Source organism: Heteronotia binoei, chromosome 14, assembly GCF_032191835.1.
Source record: "Heteronotia binoei isolate CCM8104 ecotype False Entrance Well chromosome 14, APGP_CSIRO_Hbin_v1, whole genome shotgun sequence".
NCBI lineage: Eukaryota > Metazoa > Chordata > Lepidosauria > Squamata > Gekkonidae > Heteronotia > Heteronotia binoei.
The window spans coordinates 45,541,500-45,556,100 of NC_083236.1; the positions used below are offsets into that span (position 1 = coordinate 45,541,500).

Here is a 14,601-nt window from a genome sequence, read left to right on the forward strand (position 1 = left end):
GAGCTCCATCTCTGAAGAGGCAGTCCTTCTAAGGAGACACCTGCCACCTGTAGTTCTGTTATGTATACACCTGACACCCCCACACACATAGTTATTAAATTGGATAGGTCTTTTTTTAAACCAGTCAAAAAAGCATTAATCTCTCTGAAGAAAGGCTGCAGTCCTACTTTGCACGCATCTCTGTTGGGTGAACTGTGAAGGAGGGCTTGCAAGGAGGCTGAGATGGCCGTTTCTGTGGAACAGGGAGAGCATGACTGGCAGGCCTCTGCTTGTTTGACTGGAAAACTAAGGATCTTCACCAAAAATGTAGAAAACACAGAGGAGGAGGAGGAGGTAGATTTATACCCCACCCTTCTCTTTGAATTAGAGTCTGAGCATCTTACAATCTCCTTTATCTTTCTCCTCCACAACAGACACCCTGTGAGGTAGGGTGGGGCTGAGAGAGCTCTGACAGAAGCTGCCCTTTCAAGGACAACTCCTACGAGAGCTATGGCTGACCCATTCCAGCAGCTGCAAGTGGAGGAGTAGGGAATCAAACCCGGTTCTCCCAAATAAGAAACTGCACACTTAACCACTACGCCAAACACAGCAGCTTTGCTACTGATGAAAATTACTACCTCCCGACTCTGCCGGGTGCCTGCTTACCTGTCCTCTTTCTTCCCTTTCCGCTTTAGCTTTGGAGAAGCTCGTGGAGACCCTTTGGCTTTCCAGTCCTTCACGGGGTGCCTCTGGACAACCGCTTTGGCACCAAACCCAACCGAAGCAGAAGCCAAGCTTGCCACTTCATCATCGTGGTCACTGGAGAATGAAGAGCAGGGACAATAGAACAATAGACTGCCAACCACTCTGCTGAAAAGCCTTAAAACCAGGACCTCTTCTCTCCCACCCCCAATAAGCAAGAGAACAGGGCAGCAATTGCCCCAAAGACAATAAAGTTCAGCTGCTCACGCTCACATCTGCCCTTCTCCGGTAACCCAGGCCGTTCTGCAGAATTTGCAATCTCTGTTTCCTGCACTTGTGGACAACAATCATGTGCTATGGAGTCCCTAGAATGTATACTCCTGAAGTAGAGGCTGTGGCTCAGTGGCAGAGCATCTGCTTGGTATGCAGAAGGTCCCAGGTTCAATCCCCTGGCATCTCCAGTTGAAAGGATCATGGAGAAAGTGATGTGAAAGACTTCTGCCTGAGACCCTAGACAACACTGCCTTTGATGGATTCAGTCTAAGGCTGCTTCCTGATTCCCACATGTGTCAGCTGCCTTCTTCCTGGCTTTTTAAATTACAGGAAAAACCACACTAAGTCATGAAAGAATCACAGCATGACATGCTCTTCCCCGTGCTTGTTAATGCTGAAACTGCCAACATACCAAGTTGACAACTGCAGACAATAAACACATGACATGTTCCCCTTGCACCAAGCCAAGGTGGTTCGTAATTGCAACTGGCTGTGGTGCTGGAACCACAATCTGCTTGACCGCTATCACACTGTACGTATTATTTGTTTGCTTCATTTGTAACCCGCTTTTCTCCCCAGTGGGGATCCAAAGCAGCTGATGTCATTCTCCTCTCCTCTGTTTATCCTCACAACAACCTTATAAGGAAGGCCAGGCTCAGAATGTGTAACAGGCCCAAGGTCACCCTGCAAGCTTCATTAGCACACAGAAGGATTCAAAGTTGGGTCTCCCAGATATTAATCCAATGCTCTTAACCACTACAGCACACTGGCTCTCAAAATAGTGTGCTTGTGGTCTCCAGGGTAAAGAGCAGAAGGCTGGAAAGTGGAACATCAACTCAAAACTATAACGTTTCTAGTCCTTATGATTACAGGTGAAAACCATGGGACAGACAAGCAGGTGCAGTTCAGTGCCGCAGGTCTCTCCACTTGTGCACAGAACTCAGCCCAAGGTCATTTGGGCTGCTGCAGCCAAAGTGAGCTGAAAAGCCCAGAAGGTTGCTAAAGCAGAGACAGGAGTTCTGAGACTGTCAATACCTTTGCTCAGCACTGGCGTCCTGACTGTCATGCTGAAGCAGGTGGTAACTGTGCCTGTGATATGAGCTCTTGTGTTTCTCCTCTACTTCATTTCTGGGGCTGAAGAAGAAGAAAAAGAGGAGAGGAAAAATTCCATCAAGTGTGATTGCTTAACTTTTGCAAGTGATGAGAGCTAAGCGCTTAGTGGAAGGGTTTAACAGAGAAGGCCATTATTTCGGAGGTAAAGAAGACAACAACAATCGTAGATTTATATCCCACCATTCTCTCTGCATCAGAGTCTCAGAGCGGTTTACAATCTCCTTTCCCTTCCTCCCCCACAACAGACACCCTGTGAGGTAGGTGGGGCTGAAAGAGCTCTCACAGAAGCTGCCCTTTCAAGGACAGCTCTGGGAGAGCTATGGCTAACTCAAGGCCATTCCAGCAGCTGCAAGTGAAGAAGTGGGGAATCAAACTTGGTTCTCCCAGATAAGAGTCCGCACACTTAACCACTACACCAAACTCAACACATGCAGGCTCCGGGGCTCACTTCAAATACTTGAAGATGAACTGAAATGGGAAGCAAAGCTGGGGGGGAATCAGGAAATAAGGCAACACTGACTCAGTGACTGAAAGACAAGATTGTTTGGGTTCAAAGAACCAAGGCCTTTTTCTTTTCTTTGCCTGTATGGCGACCCCATAGGACTTTCAAGGCAGGAGACATCCAGAAACAGTTAGCCGTTGACCGCCTCCACATCATGACTCTGCGTATTCCCTGATGGTCTCCCATCCAAATTCTGACTAGTAGCTGATCCTGCTTAGTTTCCAAGATCTGATGAGATCAGGCTAGCCTTGGCTATCCCAGTCAAGCTAAGCCTCTGTGTAGCGACCCTAGAGTTCCTTCGTTGCCTTCTATCCAGATATTAACCAAGCTTCCAGGAACCAAAGAAGGCAGCGTCAAGAGGGTGCATCAGCTGAGAGCGAGAGACCGCGCTGTTACCTGTCTGCCATGCTATTCCTGGTCTCCCTGGTAATGTCGGGGGCAGCTGGCCAAGGCTGGCTCACGCTGGCATCAGAAGTGGCGTTTTCCTGAGGTAAGGCTGTCTCGAGCAGGGAAGGCGCACTCAGCATGTCCACCTCGGCAGAGGCCACGTCCAGGGAGTGGTGGCTGTGCTCCGAACCGTGCCGGTTCCGCGGAGACAGCAAGTGCAGGGCCGATGCTGCGGAAGCCATGCTGTCAGCGTGGTGGTTGGGTTCCAGGCCTTCGGCAGGGAGCCCAGACGGGGCCGCGCCGAAGCTGCGCTGCAGGGTCTCCGAGGCGATCTCCGGGATGTCCTGGGACATGGCGGTGGACGCTGAGGAAATAACGTCCGGGGAACGTTCGCGGGTGGGGGAAGACTGAGGCACCGCCAGGGGCTCCACATCCTGCCGCTCCAGTGCGAGTGGAGGATTCGCAGGGGAAACCTGCACCGGAGACACGAATGGTTGGTCAGTCACTTCGTTTTGTTGTCTTATAAGCCGCTGCTCTTTTATTGCTACTTGTGGAGTGGTTTTTCAGGGCTTTTTTTGTAGCAGGAACTCCTTTGCATATTAGGGCACATCTCCCCTGATGTAGCCAATTCTCCAAGAGCTTACAGTAGGCCCTGCACTAAGAGCCCTGTAAGCTCTTGGAGGATTGGTTACATCACAGGGTGGGGGTGCCCTAATTTGCAAAAGAGTTCCTGCTACTGAAAAAGCCCTGGTTTTGTTAATGATTATGGGTTGGGTCCAAACTAAACTTTCCACCAAGGAAGGCACTTTTGTTGACAAAACAGAACTTTCCTGCCTCCCTCTCCCCCAGCGCAGCCCACAGTCTCCCCAAAACAGCAGGGGCGAGATGGTCTACAGCAGAACCATGCCCCATAGCAAGGCAGTGTAAATGGAGGGGGGGGCTATAAAATATTGTTCTAAGAGGCTGTGCTGGACTCCCCAGGCTTGTTCCACAATAGCAGCGCTTTTGAGGCTGCAGTGTCAGGTGAAGTCTCCTCACCCTCGGGGAACCACCACCATTAACAATAAGGATTTTCAGGATCCACCCGACTCAGAACCAACTTCAAGGAGGGAGGAAGGGAGAGAGGGATCAGACCAGGGGTGGCCAAACTGTGGCTCAAGATCCACACGTGGCTCTTTCACACACATTGTGTGGCTCTTGAAGCAACCCATTGCCCGGTTGGCTGGCTTGGAAAAGGCATTCGTCTCCTTAAATTACTTCTATAAGCCAAGCTAGCCAGCAGCTTGGAGAATGCATTTAAAATTAAAGTTGCTTTCTTTCCCTCCCTCTTCTTCCCACCATCTATTTTCCTTCCTCCCTCCCTCTGATGTTCATGTCTTGCAGCTCTCAAACATACGACATTTATTCTATGAGCTCTTATATTAAGCAAGTTTGGCCACCCTTGGATCAGACAAATACTGGGGACCAGAATTCTCTAGCAACCAAGAGTATGAGCTGGAGTCACAGAGATGCCTCGCTCCTAGACATGCTCAAAGAGATCCAAGCCTTACTGGGACAGGAGCCTTTGGGGTCAGTTTGTCAGGGAGGCCAGGGAGGAGGACCGAATGGTTTCTGGGACTTGTCTGCAGGCTTCCGGTGCTACTGCTCAGTGTAAGGCTGGTGTCAAGCTGCAACTTTGGACTCAAGGACACTTCTTCAGCCGGCCTGCGGAGGTCAAGAAGACAATTATCCCAGAGATGCATTAAGAAGTTAGGCTTGCATACCTCTATTAAGGTAACCCCAAGACAAGGTGGCTCTAGTGTGGAATGGTTAAAGATGCATACTCTGCTTGCACCTGTCCTCTAAGGGTCTTTCCTTGAAAGAAACTGCACAAGAAAAACTGTAATACCGGCTGCCAAATAACTAAGAGTGAACTCCTGGAGGCTGACCTTATGCAATCCAGAGCTGTCAGAGAAGCAAGGGACACAACCACCAAAAGCTGTGGCCTTCTTATGGGTCATGTGTGGGTCAGGCAATCAGAAATAATGGCTTCATATCCCTCAATCTCTGCACTTTTCTAAATCCAAATTGTAGCTGTATTACACAGAAACAAACAAGGACCTCCTATCTCCTAATCTGCTTCTTGATCCTCTACTGACTCCTTAGCCCTGCTCTATTGCTCATCCCAGTTACATCCAGCAGAGACTATGGGTTTCCCAGGGAAACTTTTTAGAGAACTGTCCTGGAGAGATAAAAAGATTCTTGGCATAAGGGAGACGTCATCTCTGGAAGAGGACCAGATAGTAGATCTGCCTGAAACAGCTTCAGAGCATGCACAGGTGTCTCCCTGCTGGTCTAAGTGACAGATGCATCACTGAAGGTGAGACTGACAAGCAGCCAACAGAACAGGGGGATGGAATTGTCGCCCAGGACTTACCTAGAAATGGACGGCTCGTTGACCGAAGAAGTGCTCATGGTGGTGACAGCCGTGAGGGAACTAATACTGCTTCCAGGAGACACTGCGATCTGGCATAGACAATTCAATGTGTTGACTGAGAACTTTAATAGGCCTTCTTACTTGAGCATATACTTGCTAATTACAGCAATGCTGCTAAACTTTCCATGGGTACTACATAAATTAGTAACAAGTGCATCCTCTAGCGGCATCCCCTAACTTGGTTAAAATATGATTAGCAAGTTGCTTTCTTCCTGCTTCTGCTCTCTGCCCTCCAAAGTACCTGTGGATTCTAACTGGTCCTAGAAATAGATCTGAACAACTACAGCAGGGGTGGCCAATGGTAGCTCTCCAGATGTTTTTCTGCCTACAACTCCCATCAGCCCCAGCCAGCATGCCCAATGGCTGGGGCTGATGGGAGTTGTAGGCAAAAAACATCTGGAGAGCTACCATTGGCCACCCCTAACTATAGGGAACTTTATTTTCAAAGGAAATGCAGACACCCCCCCCCCTTTTTTTCTGTTACAGGCAATGTCCCCTCTAAGCTGGGGAGTTTTGTGAGCAAAAATTCTACTTCATGGGCTATTGAAATTAAAGTTTGTGAACAAGCAATCTGGCTACTGCAAATTAGTGTGCTCTGGGGCTGTCTGGGGCTGGGGCTGTTGAGCTAAGGCAAAAATATATGAGCCGGAGGCTAAAAAACTGTGAGTTAGGTCACACTAACTCAGCTTAGAGGGAATACTGGTTACAGGATGCTTTGGTGACACCTTTTGCACTATGCACAAATGCATTTAATTTGCCTGCAAAAAACTTGCTGACCCACCCTCTTAGGATCGTAATCGCACACACGGAGCTTCTAATATACAAGACCGGGGCTGCTATGCAGAGGAAAGCAGCAGCAAACAACCATCTCTTGCCTTGGAAATCCCATGAGGGGTTGCCATAACCTAAGCTGTGACTGGACAGCACTTAATTACTAAGCGGTTGCAAGTTGTGATACAATTCAGGGTGGTGGTATGTGCCAACCTCTGCGCCTATTTCAACCACACTCCTCTAGTTTGAGCTTGCAGTGTCCTTTGTACTCGCTCTTTCTAAAACAGTAGGTGCCATACAGAAAGTGGCCATGACCCTCTAGGCTTTTGGCAATGGGAATAAGAGGCACCTAAGTAGGAATTCTGTCAATTTCACTGATTAGGAATTCTGTCAATTTCACAGCTCCAACTGCTCCCAGGTTCGGTGTTACGCTCCTCAAGAAACAGAACAAGGGAATTTAGAGTAAGCTACAACCAATACTCCCTCTAAGCAGTGGAGTCTTGTGAACAAAGATGTTACATTGTGAGCTACTGGGATTAAAATTGTGAACTACTGCATAAATTAGTTTGCTCTGGGGCCATTTTTCCTGAGCTAAGACAAAAATGTGTGAACTGGAAGCTAAAAAACTGTGAGCCAGTTCACACTAACTCAACTTAGAGGGAACACAAGTTACAACCCAAACCTTCACCAAGCTCCTTGGTAAATTTTCCCCATCCAAGGTAGTTTACCTGTTGCAAAGATGTACTGGGAGTCATGAAAGCATCAGGAGTCATCAGCTTGGGCTTCATGTCACTCGAGGAGGAAAGGAAGTCCACCGGAACAGACAGCTCCGAAATGCGGCGTACGTCAGGCTGCGAGCCGTGCATGGAGCTCTTTTCGGATCCCAGCCCTTCCGTGCCCAAGTCAGCCAGGTGATCTGGAAATGCTTCGGAAATATAAAATGCAAATTGTCATCAGTTCGCTCTGAGAAAGAGAAAGGAGTCCAACCCCAGTAGTTCATCCAGCTGAAATGACGTTAAGCACATGGCCTCCAAAGTCCCCTTGGGGCAAGTCACTGCATTTGCTGCCAGCAGAGACTCAGCTACCAGAAGTCTGGCTTGAGCACCATCGCACCTCGAAGCAGGGAAACCCACTGCTAACATAGCCAAACGTTGATGACATCTTATTGACTCATGGAACACAAGCCTGAAAGTCATTGCTAGCTTCAAACATGGAGCTGGCAAAAAACAGTTGCTGTAATTTCAAGAGGATTTAAAACTCAGTTATTAGGATTATTTTTTTTCCACCATGGCCTGGAAATTCCTTCCCTGTATTAATAAGTGGACCCTCCTCCCTTTCCTCCAAAAACTAAACTTTGCAACAAAGCAGTATGTGTGAGCTAAACATGTTTGGCTTATTTTTTTCCAGTAGCAGAATCTCCTATAAAGGGCAAAAGTCCTAAGTCCCACTTATGCAGTGGGATATTCCTGCAGTTTCCTGAAAGCCATTCCTGAAACTCAGAGGATCTGCTGGACTTGTGAGCAATGTGACATGAGATGCTGCAGTCACTGTGTGTGTGTGTGTGTGTGCATGCGCATGTGTGCACATACACAGAGAAATCGGAGACACACACCCCTTTGCATCTTCTGTTTACACAAGAGGCTCTAGATTCTACTCCAGATGACAATATACAACAATATATCTATCCAAGCAAGATCTCTTGCACCTCTCTGCCTAGAATTCTTGGATGAAAAGGGTACTCACCAAAATCTTCATGGGAACCATGGGGAGGGATTGAAGCTGCTGTATCTGGACTATGGAGAGGTTGAAATCTGATCTGTACATCTTGAAGGGCCCTGCAACATCCAGAGATACAACTTTGGTTTGTGAACCTTGCCTATAGCAAACAGAAGCTTATCTCACCAAGGCAAGCACTATGCCACGCATGCATTCGAAGTAAGAGAAGATACTAGATTTTTGTATTTCATACTTGTGGGTTTTTTCCTCTGTACAGGGTAGTTTGCTGCTTGAACATGCTCTGAGTTGCAGCTTTTTCCTTCTTGGGAACTTTAGAAAGCCTCCAGCATTTTCCTAAAAAGGCGACTACTTGCAAAGAACCTTGCTGCTTAAAAGATGCATTCAAGTATCACATTTAAACAGGACATGAGTCACCAGAACGGACAGACACTGGGGGTTGGATCCTATGACTTTTTCCCAGTAAGTGGGGAGCCTTACTCCAGAGGCAAACTCCACACTAAGTAGAAGGTAAGCCCCACAACAGAATAAGAGAACACGTCCTGCTTCTGGGCTCGTAAATCAAAGATGGACTTCAGACTGAGCTTATAAATTAAGGAAGGCGTGTACAGGAAAAGCAGCAGAGGCATGCACAGAAAATCTACAGCAGATTATTTGCACAGTTGTGGTTTTATTCTGAATGCAGAATTGGGGCTTATTAGCTCACAAACACACACTCACATTCAGATGTGACGTCCTTCTCCTGAGTCCAGGGCTGGAGGCTTGCCAATGGCAAGCGGAGCCTCTTCCTGCTTTTGAAGGAACCCATGGACTCAAAAGAACAACAGATGCTACTCTCACTTTCTGGCTGCCCGAGACCAAACAAAATCATGCGGGTGCCACTCATTGGCCCAAGAGTGAAAACTGCCTTGCAAAATACTCACTTGGTGTGGACGCAGAAGAGCTTGATCAGCACCCCTGCAGCTGACTCGACAGTTCCAGTCCCCTGAGTGCCTTCTGGGTGGTGGGGAAAGAGAAAATAAAATAAAATAAAATGTTCTGGTTTGTCATCATCATCATCATTTTATTTGTATCCCGCCCTCCCCGCCGAAGCAGGCTCAGGGCGGCTAACAACACAAATCAATACATTCATTATACAGTATATTTAAACAAGACTAATTTAACAGTTTAATTAAAATTCTATTAAAATTCTAAAACGATAAAATTGCTTTTATTGCTTTTAGTGCTTTTCTAACATATTTTGATCATACGGTGAAATGCTGCATGCCTCTTTTTAAAAGATGGACATAATAATAATAATAATAATATTTTATTTTTATATCCCGCCCTCCCCGCCAGGCGGGCTCAGGGCGGCTAACAGACATGGGAGTCCCATGATTCACATTAAACAGTATAACAGACATGGGAGTCCCATGATTCACATAAAACATAACAGTAAATATCAATTACAAATAAATTAATTAAAATAGATAAAACATATAAAAATAGGTGCTAAAATGATGTAATCCTGATGTACATAAGATGGCTAAGCGTCTGTTCGTTAGTTAATCAGGTTCTGTCTCAAATGCCAACTGAAAAAGAAATGTTTTGCAAGCCCTGCGGAATTGGTTCAGGTCCCGCAGGGCTCGCACCATCTCTGGAAGGTCGTTCCACCAACGGGGGGCTATCACCGAGAAGGCCTGCTCCCTAGTGGCCTTCAACCTAACTTCTCTTGGCCCAGGGATTGTTAATAAATTCTGGGAACCAGACCTCAGTGCTCTCCGGGGTACATATGGGGAGAGGCGGTCCTTTAGGTAGGCAGGTCCTCGACCATATAGGGCTTTAAAGGTAATAACCAGCACCTTATAGCGAACACGGTAGACAACCGGCAGCCAATGCAGATTGCGCAGCCCAGGCCGTGCAGGCTCCCACCGTGGTAGTCCCTCCAACAGCCTGGCCGCCGCGTTCTGGACTACCTGGAGTCTCCGTGTTCGGTACAAGGGCAGCCCCATGTAGAGGGCATTGCAGTAGTCTAACCTCGAAGTGACCGTTGCGTGGATCACAGTTGCTAGGTCGACGCGCTCCAGGAAGGGAGCCAACTGCCTCGCCCTCTTAAGATGGAAGAAGGCGGATCTAGCAGTGGCGGCTACCTGGGCCTCCATTGATAGGGAGGACTCCAGTAGCACTCCCAAGCTCTTGACTTTGCGCACCGGTACCAGTGGCGCACTGTCAAAGGCCAGTAAAGTAGTCTCCCCTCCCGGTCCGCCGCGGCCCACGCAAAGGACCTCGGTCTTCGCCGGATTCAACTTCAGCCCGCTCAGCCTGAGCCAGTCAGCCACGGCTTGTAGTGCCCGGTCCAAATTTGCTGGGACATCACCAGCCCAGTCGCCCATCAATAGATAGAGCTGGGTGTCATCTGCATATTGATGGCAGCCCAGCCCATACCTCCGTGCAATCTGGGCAAGGGGGCGCATAAAGATGTTAAACAGCATCGGGGAGAGGACTGCTCCCTGAGGCACTCCACAATGAAGTGGGTACCTCTGAGACAGTTCCCCCCCAATTGCCACCCTTTGTCCCCGACCCTCAAGAGAGGAGGAGAGCCACTGTAAGGCTAGCCCCCGAATTCCTGCGTCGGCGAGGCGGCGGGTCAGCAGCCGGTGGTCGACCATATCGAACGCCGCCGATAGGTCTAACAACAGCAATACTGCCGAGCCGCCTCGATCCAGTTGTCGTCGGAGGTCATCCATGAGGGCGACCAGGACTGTTTCTGTCCCATGGCCCGGGCGGAAGCCGGACTGGCATGGGTCTAGGATGGAAGCGTCCTCCAGAAATTCCTGTAACTGCACCGCCACGGCCCTCTCAATAATTCTGAGGACACAGCTAGTGCACTACATTAATAAAGATAAATAAAGGGAAACAGAGAAGTGTAAACTTGTTTCCTCATCTACTGTGGTTCAGTCGTCAGCAGAGCCGCATTGGCCAGCTGGGAGTGCAAGCATGGTGAACTCACCTCCGAGTGCATCACTGGCTCTTCAAGCATTACCTTAGTTTTGCAAGAGCCTTGTGGCTGAAAGGCTTAAATGATTTAATGCAATATCGGGCAGGACTGATTCTACAGTCTAGGCCAGGGATGGCCAAACTGTGGCTCGGGAGCCACATGTGGCTCTTTCGCACATATTGTGTGGCTCTCGAAGCCCCCAACACCGTTGGCTGGCTTAGGCAAGGCATTTGTCTCTTTAAATAATTTCTCGGAGACAAACCAGCCAGCAGCTTGGAGAATGCATTAAAAGTTCAATTTGCTTTCTTTCCACTTCTCTCTCCCCCATCTCCGTCTATTTGCCTCCTTCCTTCCTCCCTCTCTCGTCCTGTGGCTCTCAAATTCCTGACATTCATGTCTCGTGGCTCTCAAACTTCTGACATTTACGCTATGTGGCTCTTACATTAAGCAAGTTTGGCCACCCTTGCTCTAGGCTCACTGCCGATGCTTGAATTACCCAGTGAGGGCTGGCTGTTGCAATGGGTCTCTTGCCTGTTGTGTTGACAAAGCTACCAGGCAAGTAGGAGAATTTGGCCCTCTTAGCTCTACTTACAGGTGGAGTTCAGGATGGAATCTGTACCCGCTTCACCAATAATCCCAGCACTGCCTGCTCATTGGGTCCCAACTTCACTTACAGAGAGCAAACATGGAAAAAGCATTGCCCAAAGCATTGCCCAAGTGACTTGGATGACATTTAAAGGGGCCTGATCTCCCCTCTGCCCCCAAATCCCCATAAGCATGGGGGAAACCCAAACAAGGTAGGGAGGGAATTAAGAACATCTGAGCCAGCTGAATATCCTGGCTGAGCATCCACTCTCCTCTGTCTTATAGGTACCTGGAGCACGGGCTCAGCAAGAGGCTCTTGCCTCTCAGCCTATGGCCTGGTGTGGTCTGCACCCCTGGAACTAGCTCACCTTGTGGCTCATCAACTGCTTCATGGGGCACTGTGAGGTCGCACATCTTTATTATATTCTTCATGTGTGCTTTGCAAGCTGTTTGCAGGGTGAAAATATAGAAAGCCAGCATGGCGCAGTGGTTAAGAGCAGTGCACTCTGATCTGGAGAACCAGGTTTGATTCTCCACTCCTCCATACGCAGCTGCTGGGTGACCTTGGGCCAGTCACAATTCTCTCTCAACCAGTGTTCCCTCTAAGCTGAGTTAGTGTGAACTAACTCACAGTTTTTTAGCCTCCAGCTCACACCTTTTTGTCTTAGCTCAGGAAAAAGGCCTCAGAGCAAACTAATTTATGAAGATGATTTTGGATTTATATCCTGCCCTATACTCTGAATCTCAAAGTCTCAGAGCGGTCACAATCTCCTCTACCTTCTCCCCCCCCCCCCACAACAAACACCCTGTGAGGTAGGTGGGGCTGAGAGTGCTTTTATAGCAGCTGTCCTTTCAAGGATAGCTTCTATGAAAGCTATGGCTGACCCAAGGCCATCTCAGCAGGTGCAAGTGGAGGAGTGAGGAATCAAACCCGGTTCTCCCAGATAAGAGTCCGTGCACTTATCCACTACACCAAACTGGCTCTCACATGCCAGTAGATCACAAAGCGGACTTTTTGCTCACAAGACTCCACAGCTTAGAGGGAGTATTGCTCTCAACTCTCTCAGCTCCACCTATCTCACAAACAGTGTTCCCTCTACTCTGAGTTAACATGAACTAGCTCACACTTTTTTTAGTCTCTGGCTCACATATTTTTGTCTTAGCTCACGAAAAATGACCCCAGAGCAAACAGATACATGCAGCTTCAGTGCTGCATAAACTTCAATGCTAGTAGCTCACAATGTGGAATTTCTGCTCACAAGACTCCAAAGCTTAGAGGGAACATTGCTCACAAGGTGCCTGTTGTGGGGAGAGGAAGGGAAACATGATTGTAAGCTGCTTTGAGACTCCTTATGGTAGTGGAATAGCAGGGGTATAAAAAGCAACTCTGCTTCTTCTTCAAACAACCCTTCTCCACCACCACAGAACCTCAACATGCTGCAAGAAATTCCTTAGGCCAGGGGTGGCCAACGGTAGCTCTCCAGATGTTTTTTGTCTACCACTCCCATCAGCCCAAGCCATTGGCCATGCTGGCTGGGGCTGATGGGAGATGTAGGCAAAAAAACATCTGGAGAGCTAGCATTGGCCACCCCTGCCCTAGACCCATGGTTTGTCCTGCCCTGTCACTCAAAGCAGCAGGACCCAAGCATTTCTGCTGTTCCAATATTAAAGACACAGAATAGGAGAGTCTCTTACAATGGCCAGGGCAAGGAAACAATGACCAGAGAGGCCCAAGTTTGTTCTGTTGTTGTATTATAAGCCCACCACCAGAGAAAGTTTCTTTCCTCCTGCTCCTTCTTCTCAAGAACATCTCCCTGCTCGCTCACCTGCAGACAGGCCATCGCTCTCCTCTTCGGCTGGAAGGACCTCCGTGTGTCTCAGCCGGCAGCGGCTGACCACCTGGATGCCAAAGCTCAAGACAGGATGGGTCAACAGGAACTCCGAGATGGAGCTGAAGTACGCTTTCCCTTCCTCCTGGTTCTGGACCAGCTCCATCACGTACAAGACCTGGAAGGTGGGCAGCAGAAAGACAATTCCCATAGCAGCATCAGCAGTGCATTCATGTGATGCTCACCTGCATATTCCAAAGAAGGGACAGAGAATGGTACAAAGGAGCCTGCAAGCTATACCTGCTGAGGGTCCAGACAGAAGAGCGTGTACGTACTTATATCTTGGGCTAGGACAGGGGTGGGGAACCTTTTTTCTGCCAAGGGCCATATGGATATTTATATCATTCGCGGGTCATAAAAAATATCAACGTAAAAAACTGCTCCGCCAAGGGAGAATGATTCAGGCCAGCAAAATTAATGCAAATAATTGTTTTTCTATTTGAAATCATGTGGGGAGAGCCTAATCTGGCACACACACACACACACACACACGGCCTGCCACCCTAGGCAAATGTATAAGTCCAGGGCTTTTTTGTACAAAAAGCCCAGCAGGAACTCAGTAGCATATTAGACCATATCCCCTGATATTAGCATATTAGGCCACACCATCTGGGATAATCAAGTGCAAACTGAACTGTGACAGTAACTTTTTCAGGCCCTGCAGCAATTCTGGCCGGCCAGCCAGGCCCCAGGGAGGCTACCGTAGAGTACATCTAGGGTCTGTGATCCATGCCTGGTCCCGGGGAGGCTGCGTGGCTGGACCCCTCGATCCTCACTGGCCAGCCAGGCCCAGAGAGGCTGCCACATGGCTTGGTTTGGCCCAGCAATCACCGAGGGCCACACCAAGTGACCTCGAGGGCCGCATAGCTAGGAGAAGGGTTAAGGAGAACAGAAAAGGAAGGACAGACGCCTCTCCAAACAAATAGCTGGGAGAACTGAAACAAGTATGGAGAATGAACATCCTTAGGGAAAAAGTGAGATTTTTCAGTGTTTATGCCCAGTGCTGTCATTACATAGTCCACACAGAATAAAACCAACACTTCCCCCCCCTTAGTTGAGTGACTGCTGCTAATCCCAGATTCATTTACAGAAGAAGACAACTGCAGATTTATACCCCGCCCTTCTCTCTGAATCACAGTCTCAGAGCAACTTACAATCTCCTTTATCTTCCTCCTCCACAACAGACACCCTTTCAAGGACAGCTCTGTGAGAG

At 48.6% G+C, this 14,601-nt stretch overlaps 1 protein-coding gene across 1 annotated transcript in view; it reads right to left on the reverse strand.

The window, feature by feature from the left end:
• The window catches only part of EDC4 (enhancer of mRNA decapping 4), a 45,602-nt gene that overhangs the window by 13,902 nt on the left and 17,099 nt on the right, over window positions 1–14,601 (reverse strand). Inside the window, 9 exon segments of the mRNA XM_060254443.1 lie at window positions 631–798; window positions 1,990–2,088; window positions 2,966–3,429; window positions 4,507–4,660; window positions 5,373–5,461; window positions 6,932–7,128; window positions 7,947–8,038; window positions 8,861–8,933; window positions 13,326–13,506. Of these exon segments, the coding sequence (XP_060110426.1) occupies window positions 631–798; window positions 1,990–2,088; window positions 2,966–3,429; window positions 4,507–4,660; window positions 5,373–5,461; window positions 6,932–7,128; window positions 7,947–8,038; window positions 8,861–8,933; window positions 13,326–13,506 (1,517 nt within the window).